Below are 13,847 nucleotides of genomic sequence, written 5' to 3' on the forward strand. Positions count from 1 at the left end.
TCTGTTTCCTTTCAGACATGAGAGGGGGGCTGGTGGCATGGTGAGGATAATGGAGGCCAGAAAGCCAGACGGGCAGGGCAGGCTGGCTAGTTTGCTAGCTAGCTCGCTGCCACGCTTCATTAGATATTGTCATGTCGTGGAATGGCTGGGGCTGATCATGGCTGTGTGTGTGTTTGTGTGCCCATGTGTGCCTTTAGTGATGTGGGTCAAACCAGAGAAGATGGAGGCCATATAGGCCAGTCGAAGCTGCATGCACTGCGTGAATGTGAAAGCTGTTGATGCGGTCTGCTGCATGGGCCTGGCTTGCTGACCGACTGGACACTTTCCAATAACCTCTGCTGCTCTGTCTGTCCTATTCTTTTCTTCTCCATTTTTCTTTTGCTTTAGTTTAATCTCTTCCAGCTTTGATGGGATTTTGATGGGACTCATAGAGCTGGAAGAATTATTCAGTGAGAGCAGAACTTTACAAATAAAGAAGAAATAAAAGAATCACCAGTAAATTGGTTGCAGGGCAGGTAGTCAGACAGGGAGAAAGGAAGGAGGCTACATTTTGATGAAGTCAGTAACCCGTGTTTCAATCAGTGATCAACACATGAGACAGAAGAGCTCACCTAAGCACTGCAGTCAAACACAGAAAGATTGCTTGACAGAACACAGACAGACTGAAGACAAGACAATCACATGATTTACTCAACATGTTTCAGTACTCCTGCTCCTCGACAGTGGCAAAAACTACACAAGCCTAAGCCTGTTTTGCAACAAAGTCATGCTTTGTAAACTCTTGACCTCTGGGTATTTGTTTATTCGACTTTTGTTTAATCCCTGAAGAAAGTTTCTTCAAAGGACATAAGCCCTCTACCCAACAGCATTGGCTATGACCTAAAATGATGCGCTGTTACCCCTCACAAGGAAGCTTTAAGCTGCTCACACGCAAAGAGGATGTCCAAACGCTTAAATGTCCTCACACACACGCAAACACACACACATTCCTTGTCCTCATTCATCTCCACCATGCCTCAAGTGCCAAGTTACACAACGGGGATCGTCTTCCTAATGCAAGTGCTCCACGAGAAATTTGTCACTGTGCCACTTCTGGCTCTTTTCAGGCCCAACCCATCCATGCATTTACTTTAACACACATCCAATCCACTTTGCCTTATTGTTGACAAACATGTCGCTGCACATCCAAAATGAAGCACTCCAGAATTGTGTGTCTATGTCTGTGTGTGCATGTGTGCGTCTGTGTGTTTGTGTGTGTGGTGTCTCAGGTCCAGATGGTGTTGTAGACGGAGAAAGTGTGCTGATTTGACTCAAAACACAAGCCCAATATAGATTTTGCAGTTCAATTCACACTCAAATAAAATCCACTGATAAAATTCACCAACAGTCTAAACTTCCACATGAGCTCACGCTATGCAATAAACTAATTCTATCAACGATGAAATTACTGGTTCTACAAGCTACAACTAGCATGTTTTGACCAGCCAACAGCCAAATAACCAAAAGTGTTCAATTCAGAGTGGTCTACAAAAAAAATGCAGAAAATTACATATTTGAGGAGCTAGAAGTGGGACATAACTGCTAATTTTTGCTTATTGAAATACTTGAGTCTAAGTTTAGAGTTTACAATAGCATACAATACTTGAGTCTCCATAAGTTTGATCCTTCCTACTTGTCCTTTGCCATATCCATGTCTACATTCAGCTGCCAACTCCTCCAAATAAATGATATAATCATGTACTTCTTTTAATAAAAGCAAGCACAGCTGTCCATGTTGCACTCACAAAGCAGCAAATTTCCCTCTTATGTTGCACTGTTTAGCTTGTGGCATTCAAATACAGCTTTGAGCATACCACTATTTTACTCCTGAGATTCACCGCTGATAGGAATATTATTAGGTATTTATATGCTAATTCTAATAGCTAAAGTGATAAAACATCATGACTAGTTATCTGACGAATTTGCTTGAAATGAGGATAAAGCGGTGTATAGAGAATGGATGGATGGATGTTTATTGCAGTGGCTCACCTGGGAAAACAGGCAGTCAGCTGTATTATTGCTGTGGTCATATGAGATGTTGCAGAAGTTAAAGGAGGCAGCGGTGCGTGTATGACTGTAAGTCTTCAGTGTAAGCTGCCATGCAACAAGGGACCACTGCATTACTCTTAATTACAGGCAGACTGCTGTAACCCAAACAATAGAGGAAAGGAAAACCTAGCCAAGTGATGAAATCCACAAACATCACCGCAGCAAAGCTGGCCAATGATACTGTCTTCTTTATTTAGATGCTATACATAAGTATGATTGTTTTCCTCACTGTTGTTGAGTGTTTACTGTATGAGGGTATCCCCTGCCAGTGACTCTTACTCCAAATTAAACTTCACTTTGTGAGGCCAATAATACACCACACTCCTCTGTGCCCAACAGTCCATGTATTAATGCCTAATATGGTTAGTGCCCATTTACTTTTGCCTATCCGTGTGCCCACTGCGCTGTGTGTTTAACTGTGCCAGTCTGGGGCCTGGCACTAGGTTGTGTGGATGGCAGCAGCTCTGCCTGATCGTACTTGGCACAGCATCAATGGCTACCTGAGTCATCCAGTCTGCCCGCTCCTCACCCTCCAGCACCCGTCAAATTGAGCTCTTTCCGCTCGTTTCTGCGCACTGAAATAGGAATGTGGGCTTCGTCCGATTACATCTGAATGAGTATGGGTTCTTAAACATGTGGTGAAGACGTTTGTGCACACGCGTCATGACTTTCACGGATTCACTTTTAGATTGTCTGCTTTAAAACTGATGCGGAAACAACCTACAGCAGAGCGTTTGTTCTTAAACATGTCTCCTGCTTTCTTTTCCCTTCTTCAATAAAAAAAACCACAAACTTGACTCCCAAAATTATACGACACTCCGGGAAGACAGACTTTCTAAATCAGGACAAGCAACCCTGTAAAAAATAAGATACTGTGTTCACTTTGATCTTGCAAGTCTGCTCGGGAGGATCTAATTTGGCATAAATAGGCACAAATTATTAAAGAGTCCATTAATCTCTATTGAATAACAAAGGTGAGATGAGGACTGGTGTCTGAAACATATAGCCTGCCTTGATGCACATGCTCATCATTTACTGTGATATATCCTGTCAAGACAATTTCAACAAAGCTAATATTTGTGTGCCTTTGTCTGGTATGATGCGAGTGTGTCCACTCAAGTAGCCACAGTAAGCTATGTGACTGATAATGCTTTGTGACCTTGCTCTTCATGCTGAACACCACCATTGGATATTCCACAGTATGTATATCCACACTTCATTTACAGTTAGTTAAAATATGATCAGACTGCCTGTTTCTGTTGTCAAGAAGTTGTGTAGCATTCAGAGGTGCCATTGTTCAGTAATGTTATGCACGGAGGTGCGTCATGTGGCGAGCTGTTGTCTTGCACTGCTGCTGAAATGCATTGCTGCTGCTGCTGCTGCTGCTGCTGCTGCTGCTGCTGGCTGTGCTAATGTTGACGTGCGTTGACACTCTTGCTGTGTAAGCTCTGTGCAGTATGTGTGTGTGTCGGCGTGTGCAAATGAATGTATTCTTGTTACTGTTGTCATAGGAGATGTTACAGCCTCGGTAGGAAGCATCACTTCGAAGTGTGCGAAAGAGATTATGCTTTAAGATGATGTTGGTGCACTGTACATGCTGCTATTTGTATGTAGGGAAGGATGCTCCGTTTCACCAGCCACCAGAAATGTTTAAGCACCATGCAACAATGAACTGCTGCATCTCCCCCCCCCCCCAACTACAGTCTCACTGCTGTGACCCAGACAATAGAAGAAACCTGCTTAGAGTACACAGACAGAAACAGAAAGAGAAAGACAGGAGACAAAACATGGAGGTGCTGAGGGGGATGGTGGCGGGAGAAGGATGTGGTGCGAGAAGACAAAATAACAAGAAGAAGAGCATGCACGCAGTCATATGGAGGCAAAATGATGAGGATAAAGAGAGAGGGAAGGAGGAAGATGAGGTATTACCTTTCGGGGGACGAGGATTTCTCCGAGTTCACGGACATGAGCGGTGCCTGTTAGCCGCTCTCTGGCCGAGGGACCACAGGAGACGGCGAAATAGAACAGAAAGCTGCTTTCTCTCTTTTTTTCTACTCTTCTTCCCTATCTCTCCCAGCTGTGTGTCTGAGTCAAGGAGAGGAGAGGGTTACTGCCTCCCCTCCTTCTCCTCCTCCTCGTCCTTCTACCTCCTCCTCTTCCTCCTCTCTCTGTGTCTCTCTTGTCCTCTTGCTTGGAGGAGATGAAAGGATGGAGGGCAAGGCTCCACAAAAGGATAATAAAAGAGCAGCTTCTGTGCCGTGCACAGTCTGTCTGAGAGTGTGTGTGCCTGTGTCGATGTGTGTGTCTGTGTGAGCTGATAGCGAGAGCAGCAATGTCAGGCGCCCCTCCTCATGCCTGAGCCTCCTTCCTCCCTCCCTTTCCTTCCTTCCTTCTTCTCCTTCACCTTGCCTCTCTCTCACTTCCCCTGCTTTCACTGAGGCTGCCTCTCGTCTCCCTCTTCCCTTTGTCTCCTTCCTCTCTGGTGTCGCTGGTTGAACTGGGTGATGAAATGAATTCACAGGCTCTCGATCCACAGTGTGTCTGTCTCTGTATCTCACCCTTCCTTCTCTCTCTGTCTAGCTGGCTCTGTCAGGGCCTTCTGCAGCTCTGCACAACAACAGAGCCCAGAGCAAGCTGGAGCATTCCACTTTCTGCGCAGGCAGAGGGGTGTCGGCTTGTTACACCAACAGAAAAATTGATACATTTCTCCTTGAGGCACACTCTCCTCCCCCGTTTTCCCCTATGATTTAGTCCCTCCCTCCCTCTCTCTGTTTCTCTCGCTCCCCCTCTCTCTCCCTCTCCCAATTGCCTTATTACGACATCCTGTATCTCAGGGCAACGCCGCACAGAGCTGCCTTCTCACCCCCTCTTCTCTCTTGCTGGCATCCTCCCCCATTTTTTCTGAACCCGATATCTACCTCTACCCTTTTTTTGCATGCTACTGCCTATATACAGTAGGTGTGCATGCTTATGTCCCTTACCTTTCTGCCCGCATCCCGTCTGTCTCTATTTTCTGGCCATCTCTCGGGGCAGATGGGTCTGCTTCTACATGAGTGAACAGCTCAGAGAGAGGTAGCCAGAGGGTGTGCCATGATGGGGGGTCTGTGTCTATCTCTCAATCTGACCTCAATATTGGTGTGTGGGTGTGCAGAGGTATGCGTGCACACGCAGATATATTTGAATGTGCAAGTGAAAATGCACAGCAGAGGTCGAAGGGGTATCCTGAGGTTAATGTGACTGACTAGTCACCCGGGGAGAGTACAGTAGGAGAACATGGATTGCAAAATGTTTACAGTAAGCACAGATTTTGCAAATGGCTGGTAAAGGCCGACAGGATGACCACAAGATTATACTAATAGATAAAAATAGAAAAAGGTATATGGATTATTAGAGGGTAGAGCTCAGCAGTATCCATCATGAGAATATTTGCCACAGGAGATTTGGCTGCATTGCTTATGAAAAGGTAGCTAGCTCTTTAATATCTCAGTGCTTTTTAGGTCATTGCAGGCAATGTTGCAAATTAATGAGCATGGCTGGTTTATGATGTTGTTGAATTTAATGGATTGTAAATCAGTTTTGTGATATATTTTGCTTTGTTGGGTATTTTATTCAATGGATGAACCAAAAGAAGACAATTTTATCTGGTTATTTGGCATGTGAGCTGGATGGCTAAGTTTGTCGCCAGTTTGGCCAGATAGAATTATCCCAACTACAATTATGGGATGGCTGACTGTGAGGAGTTCTACATGTATTCATGGTGTCCAGAGGATTAATTGCACTAACTTTGGGGATCCCCTGACTTTCCTCAAGTGTCATCATGAGGGTGTCATCTTCAGTTTTTAAGAAGATACTTCGAAAACTATCAGCTTGATACTAACTTTTCATGGACTGCCATGAAAGGTCGTAATCATATTCATGTGCCACCCCATGATAAAATGTAAATATTTTGGTTATCTCTTTGTTTTCTGACATTAGCATTTTGCTCAAAGAGTCAGTCAACATGACTCAAATTTTATATTAGATTTAATTTTACTGTTTTATAACAGTAATAACCTAAAATCCTCAATTTGTATCACAGACTTGCGTAACCAATAACAAAATAAGATCACACCATCACAGTGCCATTCTGCTAAAAATCATTATTCAATCCCAACACTGATTTTATACCTGCTGCTGTCAGCCCTATCTTAATAATATGTAGGATAAATGCATTTTCATGATACATATAACTGCTACAGCCAAATCTGAGAGCTATCAGAGGCCTGAGAGAAAGAGAAAAACAGGAACACAATGATCCTCTTTCTCTCCTATCTCCATACAGTTCCACTTTCCCACATAAAAGGACTACATTAGGCACACACATGTCTCTGAGCCAAACTATTGTCCTCATTCTCTGTGGATGTGGGCCAATGGGGGGTAAAGTACACTCTCGGTCTCAGCGCATCCAGACAGCAGGAAGAATATTGAGCTAATGTGAGAGGATGCACTCAACTTTTTATTTGTTTATATTCCATATCCAGTTTTTTGGGGTCACGGGAGGTTGGGGGAGGGGGTTGGAGCCTTTCGCAGAACAAACTGGATGCAGTGCAGGAAAACAACTGGACAAATCACCGGTTAATCAGTGGAACGAACACATGCACATATACTGTACCGATATACCGAACTTGCATTCCACCAGTGGATGGCATAAGAAAAATAAGGAGAAAAAAAATCAGATTTAGAGTACTGAGTTAGTTGATTGCAACTCAGAAAAAAACATCTCCAATATGACTCTACAGATGAAATATCTATTACTAATAAACACTCTGGTACAGTTATTTGCTTTAATTAAATCAAATGAAATAGATATTTAAATGAAAACTTGTTGAGCTACAGACAAAACCAGACATTTTGAAAATAAAACCAAGTGCTCGGAAAATTTCACTGTTGTCTGACATTCTGAGGACTAAACAGTTAATTGACAAATCGTAATGAAATCAAAATGTTACGTGACGAGAAAGATAGTAGCCAGCTGCCTCTCAAAACAATGATTTGCTTTGGGTTGTAGCTGATACAACATGTTTACAACAGTGGAAGAAGATTATAACAGATGTTACACTTTTTGTGGTCAAATTAAGCTAATAAATAACCCTAAATAAAAATATTCCTTTAATGTCATATTTTTAAAAAATGAGACTGAATATCAGCAACGTTGTTACCAATGTTTTGTCAAGGTATTATGAAGTTTTGCATCCACAGTTTCATATTGATTAAGTCAAGCTACAGACAACTTTTTAGAGCCACACCGGTCCAAGAACTCCACTAATCTGTATCAGTATTTGCAGATATTTGGAATCAATATTAGGCAAAAAAAAAATCGGAATGTTTACTTCTCTATTTTGCATCATGGCACTATTTTTCTTTGCGTGTACAAGGACAGGTTTCCCCAGCGGGTCAATCCATAGGGGAAGTCATGGGTGATTACAGTCCACAATCAATCCCCTGATGTTGATGGCAGCAGCGGTACAATCCCGATATCACCTTGTCACCTCTTCATGGGGACAACCTTTCCCTGAGACTTCAGAGCATCAAAAATGGAATACCTTATTCTTATAAAGCAGACATGCACACGCACCTCAGGATATTTCATCCAGGGTATCATTTTTCAAATTCAAAGGCTGATTCTCGTTCTATTTTCAAAAGGAAAAGGAGCAAAAGAAGAATACGAAAGAGGGGGAGGGAGGGAGAGAGATGATGACTCTCATGAGCAGATATATTTTGGGAGCTGGTATTGAGGCTGCCGGGAGCTATCTTTAAGCGGCCTACTTCTCCTCACTGCCTGGTGGATGCTGGGGAGAGAGAAGGGGTTTATGCAGGCAAACACACACTCAGACGGAGACACACATAGGCCCGCTGCAAACTGCTCGTGGACATACAGCGAGTTTAAACAAAAAATTAAAGCCACGGGCGGAAGACAGAGCAAAGCATAACCACACATCCAAGAGGGCAGATGCATAAACAATCTGCCCCATGCATGTACATCGTGTGTGTGCATTAATACAGGCGAGTGAGGTGCTGCTAGTTTAACAGTGACTCTGCTCTTTGTGTCAGCAGCCTTGTTGTCTCCATCAGCAGAGAAAACACTGCCCCCAAGTGGAAACACGTGTACAATCACACACAAAGAGGCCAGCTCTATATTGTGTGAGGAGTTGGTGCCAGGTTTAGACTGGTTAGGGTGCAGATTGATATACATACTGACAGCCTCAGGTCTGCCTTTCAGCAGTTCCTTTTTTCTGCTGCAAACTTCCATATGGAGCACAATTCAAACTACATCACATCTAACATAAATCTGCCAGACACAGGATGCAAAAATAAATTCAAGCGTTGTGGCAAATTTCCTGCTGTCAGAATGTACGGAACACAGGAAGTTTAGATTGTTAGGTCAGTGTAAAAAAAGAAAAAAACACAATGAAACCATCACGGCTAATAATCGCAACATTTTCAGAAGCAGATAAAAGCCAAATCTTTGAGTCAAATTGAATTTAATAGTCAAAGGAAGTACTCCACAGCCTGTGAAAACAACTGTATATTGTCTTATGTGGCTCTCAATAACAACAACAAGGATTGCATTTACACTGGATAAGATTTCCTGTTAATAACTTAAAGTAAGCACGCATTCAGCATGTAAAATACTGATATTCACATCACTTGAGAACGCACTTGACTGTAAACTTAGCCATGTGATGGTTGAAAATACTCTTTCAACTGCATCATTGTGAACAGCAGGAACTTGTGGACTGTTTCAGGGCTGCCCAAACCTTTGTGCGTGTTCCAAATGCAAGAACGGCTCTTGTAGAACCAATTTCATGACTCTTCTCAGGGACAGGAAAAAGTACCTACTCCAGGGCATACTTTGAGCATCCCTGAAATAAAACTATCATGCTGTTGTCAACGTCGATTGGTTATACTTGCAGAAAACAAACACTGATCGGGTAAACTTGGAGAGGACAATAAAGGCCATTTTCTGTCTCTCTTATTGCCCTTGTGAAGTCTTCTCCTCTCTGATATTGCCCCAAACAACATAAAATTCACCATATAGGCTAACATAACAAACCCTCCATTTTTCTCTTGCTTGCACACAGAACTAAAGTTATTTCCAGTAACTACAATTTGTGTTGGCATCTCGATTGCAGCAAAACAGACGCTACACTGCAATGGAAACAGAAAGACCAATGGCCAAAAAACAAATGGTCTCGCCACCTCATGCCTGAACAGAAAAGCCGCCTAGAGTACTTTATACATAAAATTAGACTGTAATTACTTGCAATAGTGAAATTCAAATGACACAAGGCATCAGTTTTGTTGCATTTTCAGAATTTAATTTGGAGTCAGACGACAGAAAAGACCCTGACTGTTCAAAGTTGTCATTATGACCTAGATATAAACATGAACGTTTTTATCACAGTGTACAGTTCAACTTGTTCTAGCATGTAAAGCATAGGTAGAAGAATTGATATTAGTGAGAGTTCTTTGCTATTTAACTGTAATTTAATCAGGTGGCCTCTTAAAATCAAGATCTGTTCTGAGGGAAAGAGACATTTATATTCATTTATATTCAGACATCAGGACTATGAACATGTCAAAAACACAACTATCCATATTAAAAAATATCTAAAAACACATATAGACTTAATAAAAACAATTACAGGAGCAACAGAAAACAAATTATTCAAGCTTTAAAATCGCCACAGTAAATGACAAAGAAAAATGTAGCTTAAGGCTTAAGGGCAGCTAGTGATTCATTCCATTTAAAATTTGCAAAAACCAGTTCTATCAAGGTTATGCATACATATGAAATAAGGCTAAGTAGTTACTGGATCTTGCACTCACAAGATTTGCTCTATTTAAGTGTCCTCATGAGCCATGTCAATGACATACAGTAGCATGCACAGTACCAGATGTCTGCTCTTGTGAAGTCCTGTTACTACATATTCAGATTTTTCATTTGTTTGGGTCTTGCTTTTTCTTGAACCATTCCAGCCTCTTCCTCTCACTCTACTTTCTTCCAGCTAAGCGGAAAAGTGCATAACTCCCACCCCACACACACCACACACAACACACACAACACACACACAACACACACACACCACACACACACCACACACACCACACACACACCACACACACACCACACACACACCACACACACACCACACACACACCACACACACACACACACACACACACACACACACACACACACACACACACACACTCTAACTGGTCAGAGTTGAGTGCTCGTAATTCATCCAGACATACACAGGTAAGCATCTTGCACTTTCTTCGCCTCATTACTCTGGGGAACACACTCTAAAGCAATATGTTGAATGTGTGCACTTTGCAAGTTAGACCGAGTGTGTGTCTGTGTAGTATGTGAGTGAGGTAAGATGGGAGGTTATATATACAAACTTACCCACAGTCATGTGTGTGAGTGTTTGTAATACTTATGAGGACATAAATCTGTTTCACATTGTGGGGATTCGTCTCCCCTTCTGAGAACATTCCCGTCACATAAATCAATAAACATTTGTATGAGGACTTGGCTTCATTTCATTAAGGTTAGGGTTGGGCACGTAGTCAGCTCAGCTAAGTCTCCAGCAAATTCATATAAGTCATTGAATGTTCTCTAAAGTGATGGAAACACAACTCTCTCTCTCTGTGTGTGTGTGTGTGTGTGTGTGTGTGTGTGTGTGTGTGTGTGTGTGTGTGTGTGTGTGTGTGTGTGTGTGTGTGTGTGTGTGTGTGTGTGTGTGTGAACATGACTGAGAGCTCATTAACTAAGTGGTGTGTGTTTAATTGATGAATGAGTGACCTGTGCCCTCTCTTCCTGCACTCTGACCTCAGCTGCTTCACCAGGCTGACATGTTTAAATGGATTCTATCACACATGAGGTTGGGTAACACTTAACACCAAGCTCACCCACGAGATGGCCGGTTTCATGTTTTTAATGACCTCTCACCTTACTAATGGAGGAAACGACAGGTCCAGTAATGACACTAAACTGAGAGTGTTTGTGTGGCGAGTGTTCTCTCTGTGTGCTGCTGACAATGTAAGTGAAATTACAACTTTCAGGAAAAGTTTTTCATTGGTTCAACCACAACCTATGAATCATACATTCCTTTTGTCTCAAACAACCCTCCAGAAGAAGAGGCAACCTACTGCTCGATCAACAGATTTTTGTTCCGCTCGATCAACAGATTTTTGTTCCATTTGCATTTTATTTCCAAGTCTTATTTTTAAATAGTCCTTCCAAAAAAAAAAAAAAAAAAAAATCTGTATATTTGTTCTTTACTTCACGTTATATCCATTACGGCACAGCCTGATACCTAAAAACTCCAATAAGACAATAAAGTTCTTGCTTTGAGCCCAGTTGCATTATGGGGAGTTTCCATAATGTCTCTTTTTCAACCATAGTCTAAAATGAAACAGTTACAAGAGAAGCAATCAAGTCATAATTCTATGCATTTAAAAATGGCTGCTTCACGTCTCATAGCAACCCTACAATCACAACTGTCTGAGCAGCAGGTGCAAGGTAGAGAAGAAAAGTTTAAGTTTAAGCACCCCTTAACACCTGGCTTTGTAAAATAATGAGTATATGAAAAATAACTACCAAATTGTAATAAAATAGAAAAAGCATCATAAAAAGTTTGCAAAGACTGCTGACTGAGTGGAGGCTCTTTGGTCAGCAGTGTTACTTTAATGTCAATAACTGATTCAGTAGAAATGTAATTACCTTAACTTATGTGCATTAACCATAATATTGACGGTTTAATTATATGAACAAATGTATTATTTTTGAATTAATACCAATCTGTGGTCCACACATGGAGTCTTTTAATCACCAAGGCAAGCATACGGTAAATGAAAGCAATACATTTTAATAGGTAAACAAGTATATAAGTTAAAGTATTCATTCATTTGCAATATGACAAAAACAGGAGACTACAAAGAGTCCTTTCACCAAAAACTAAAAGTTAGGACATGGCTACCATCTATTGGACAGAATGAGAACTGCACTCTTGATTCTCAAACCTGCACACAAGGCACTTCTGACTTGATACAACGCAGACATAATAGCACACAGGGCCCCAGGGAGATGTAAAAAGCAGTATTTTAAGAGTCCAAACAAGGATAAACAGACGGTATTTTTTTCATTTACTGTTAGAAAGCGTGGGGAGCAGAGAAAATAGTCTTGGCCACAAGCAGAGGAGGGGGTGTACAACAATGAGCACCCTGTGTTTCCAGCCACACAGTATTGTGATAACAACCCTGCAGCAGAGAGAGAGAAGGCAGGCCTGTGGTCACCAGCGAGCATTATGTCAACACAATGAATGTGATAATTCACTTAGCAGAGCTGTTGTTGTAATGGCACTGAAATAGCCTCTAAATGTCTCTCTGTGTCTGACTGTGAGATTACAGCCTTCAAGTTCTCGGGTCAAACAGTAGTCACATCAAAAAGGCAGTCAAAAGAGAAATGAAGAGTGGAGAGATATGAATCACGAAAGCATGATGCAGATGTCAAAAGCAGCAGCATGAAATGAGACAAACTGTGAAAATAAGACCTAGCTGCAAGACAGATATAGAACATTTTATTTTAACATGTGAAAACAGTCTGTGAGGCATCCTATCATCAGCCAAGTCCTACAGGCAATGCAAAAGCTCAAAAAGTGGCTATTGTGGTCATAAACTCATGCAGCTTTTTTGTTTAGCATTTAGACAGAAAAATGACAACATATTAAATAGGCAACTGTGGTGGTAATCTCAGATACAGTGGGGGCAATACATCAGATTGTGTTGCTAAACTGATCAAGGAGTTTTAAAGTTTTTTGATACACTGTATGGTTTATTTGACCAAATTCATCTTTTTATTTATTCACAATGCCACTAGAGAGAAGCTGTGCCCTAAGATGCTTAGATTTGGAGGTTCTGGAGACAGTTAAATGAGGACACCAGACGGCTCAGTGTGGCCAATTACTCAGTGTTTACAACAGTAGCAGCAGCCTTGATAGAAAGGAGCTGATGCACAGACTGTGAAGGACACACATATGCACATTGGGTATGTACACACTCTCAGGAGACATGGGTTAGTGTGCGGAAGAGATACCGAGACAAACAAATACCTTGTGGCTGGACTGCAAACATGAGCAGCCGACACCAGCAATTCAATACCATAGGAATGAGTATTGATTCTGGTCTGTTGTACCTGAGTCTGCATTCATCATATTATGTGTAATTACTGGTGAACGAATGGGAAAAATGTGTTGCACTCTGAACCACACTGTCGACATGAGCAGCATCTTGGTATCTCATCATCACAGGCTTTCTGCAGTTTCTTTTAACTGGAACTATCTAGATTTTCCATGTGGCTTGGGGTTTGTGTTTAACTTTTCCTACTTTTAAAAGGGGGGGAAATGCTTTAAATCAATGGTGGTGGTTCACGTTGTGCAGAAGCTATTAACCATCAAGCGCTAAGAAGCCATGAGGGGAACCAGAATAATTTTAAAATGGGCATAAAGTGAACTGCAGTATCACACAATGTGCCCAGAGCATAACCATAGAGTGACAACACAGAGAGGAAGGTGCAAAAGAGATGAGAGACAGCGATATTCAAGGGCGTAATTTCCACTGGGGATATTCTGCTCATTCGACAAAATCAGATTTCAGCCCCCTCAATTCAACACCATGACTTCAGTCTCGAAAATGTCTTTTAACAGTGTCGT

At 41.8% G+C, this 13,847-nt stretch overlaps 1 protein-coding gene across 7 annotated transcripts in view; it reads right to left on the reverse strand.

The window, feature by feature from the left end:
- The window catches only part of srpk2 (SRSF protein kinase 2), a 75,468-nt gene that overhangs the window by 49,581 nt on the left and 12,040 nt on the right, over positions 1–13,847 (reverse strand). The window contains exon 1 of one of the 7 annotated variants that reach the window (XM_051952822.1): positions 4,018–4,705. The exons of the other annotated variants lie outside the window; for them this stretch is intronic. Within the exon in view, the coding sequence (XP_051808782.1) occupies positions 4,018–4,055 (38 nt within the window). The 5' untranslated portion in view covers positions 4,056–4,705. Of the gene's footprint in view, positions 1–4,017; positions 4,706–13,847 lie in introns of those variants that run through there. 7 annotated transcript variants of the gene reach the window in all.

This window comes from Acanthochromis polyacanthus, chromosome 8 (genome assembly GCF_021347895.1).
Source record: "Acanthochromis polyacanthus isolate Apoly-LR-REF ecotype Palm Island chromosome 8, KAUST_Apoly_ChrSc, whole genome shotgun sequence".
Taxonomy (NCBI): domain Eukaryota; kingdom Metazoa; phylum Chordata; class Actinopteri; family Pomacentridae; genus Acanthochromis; species Acanthochromis polyacanthus.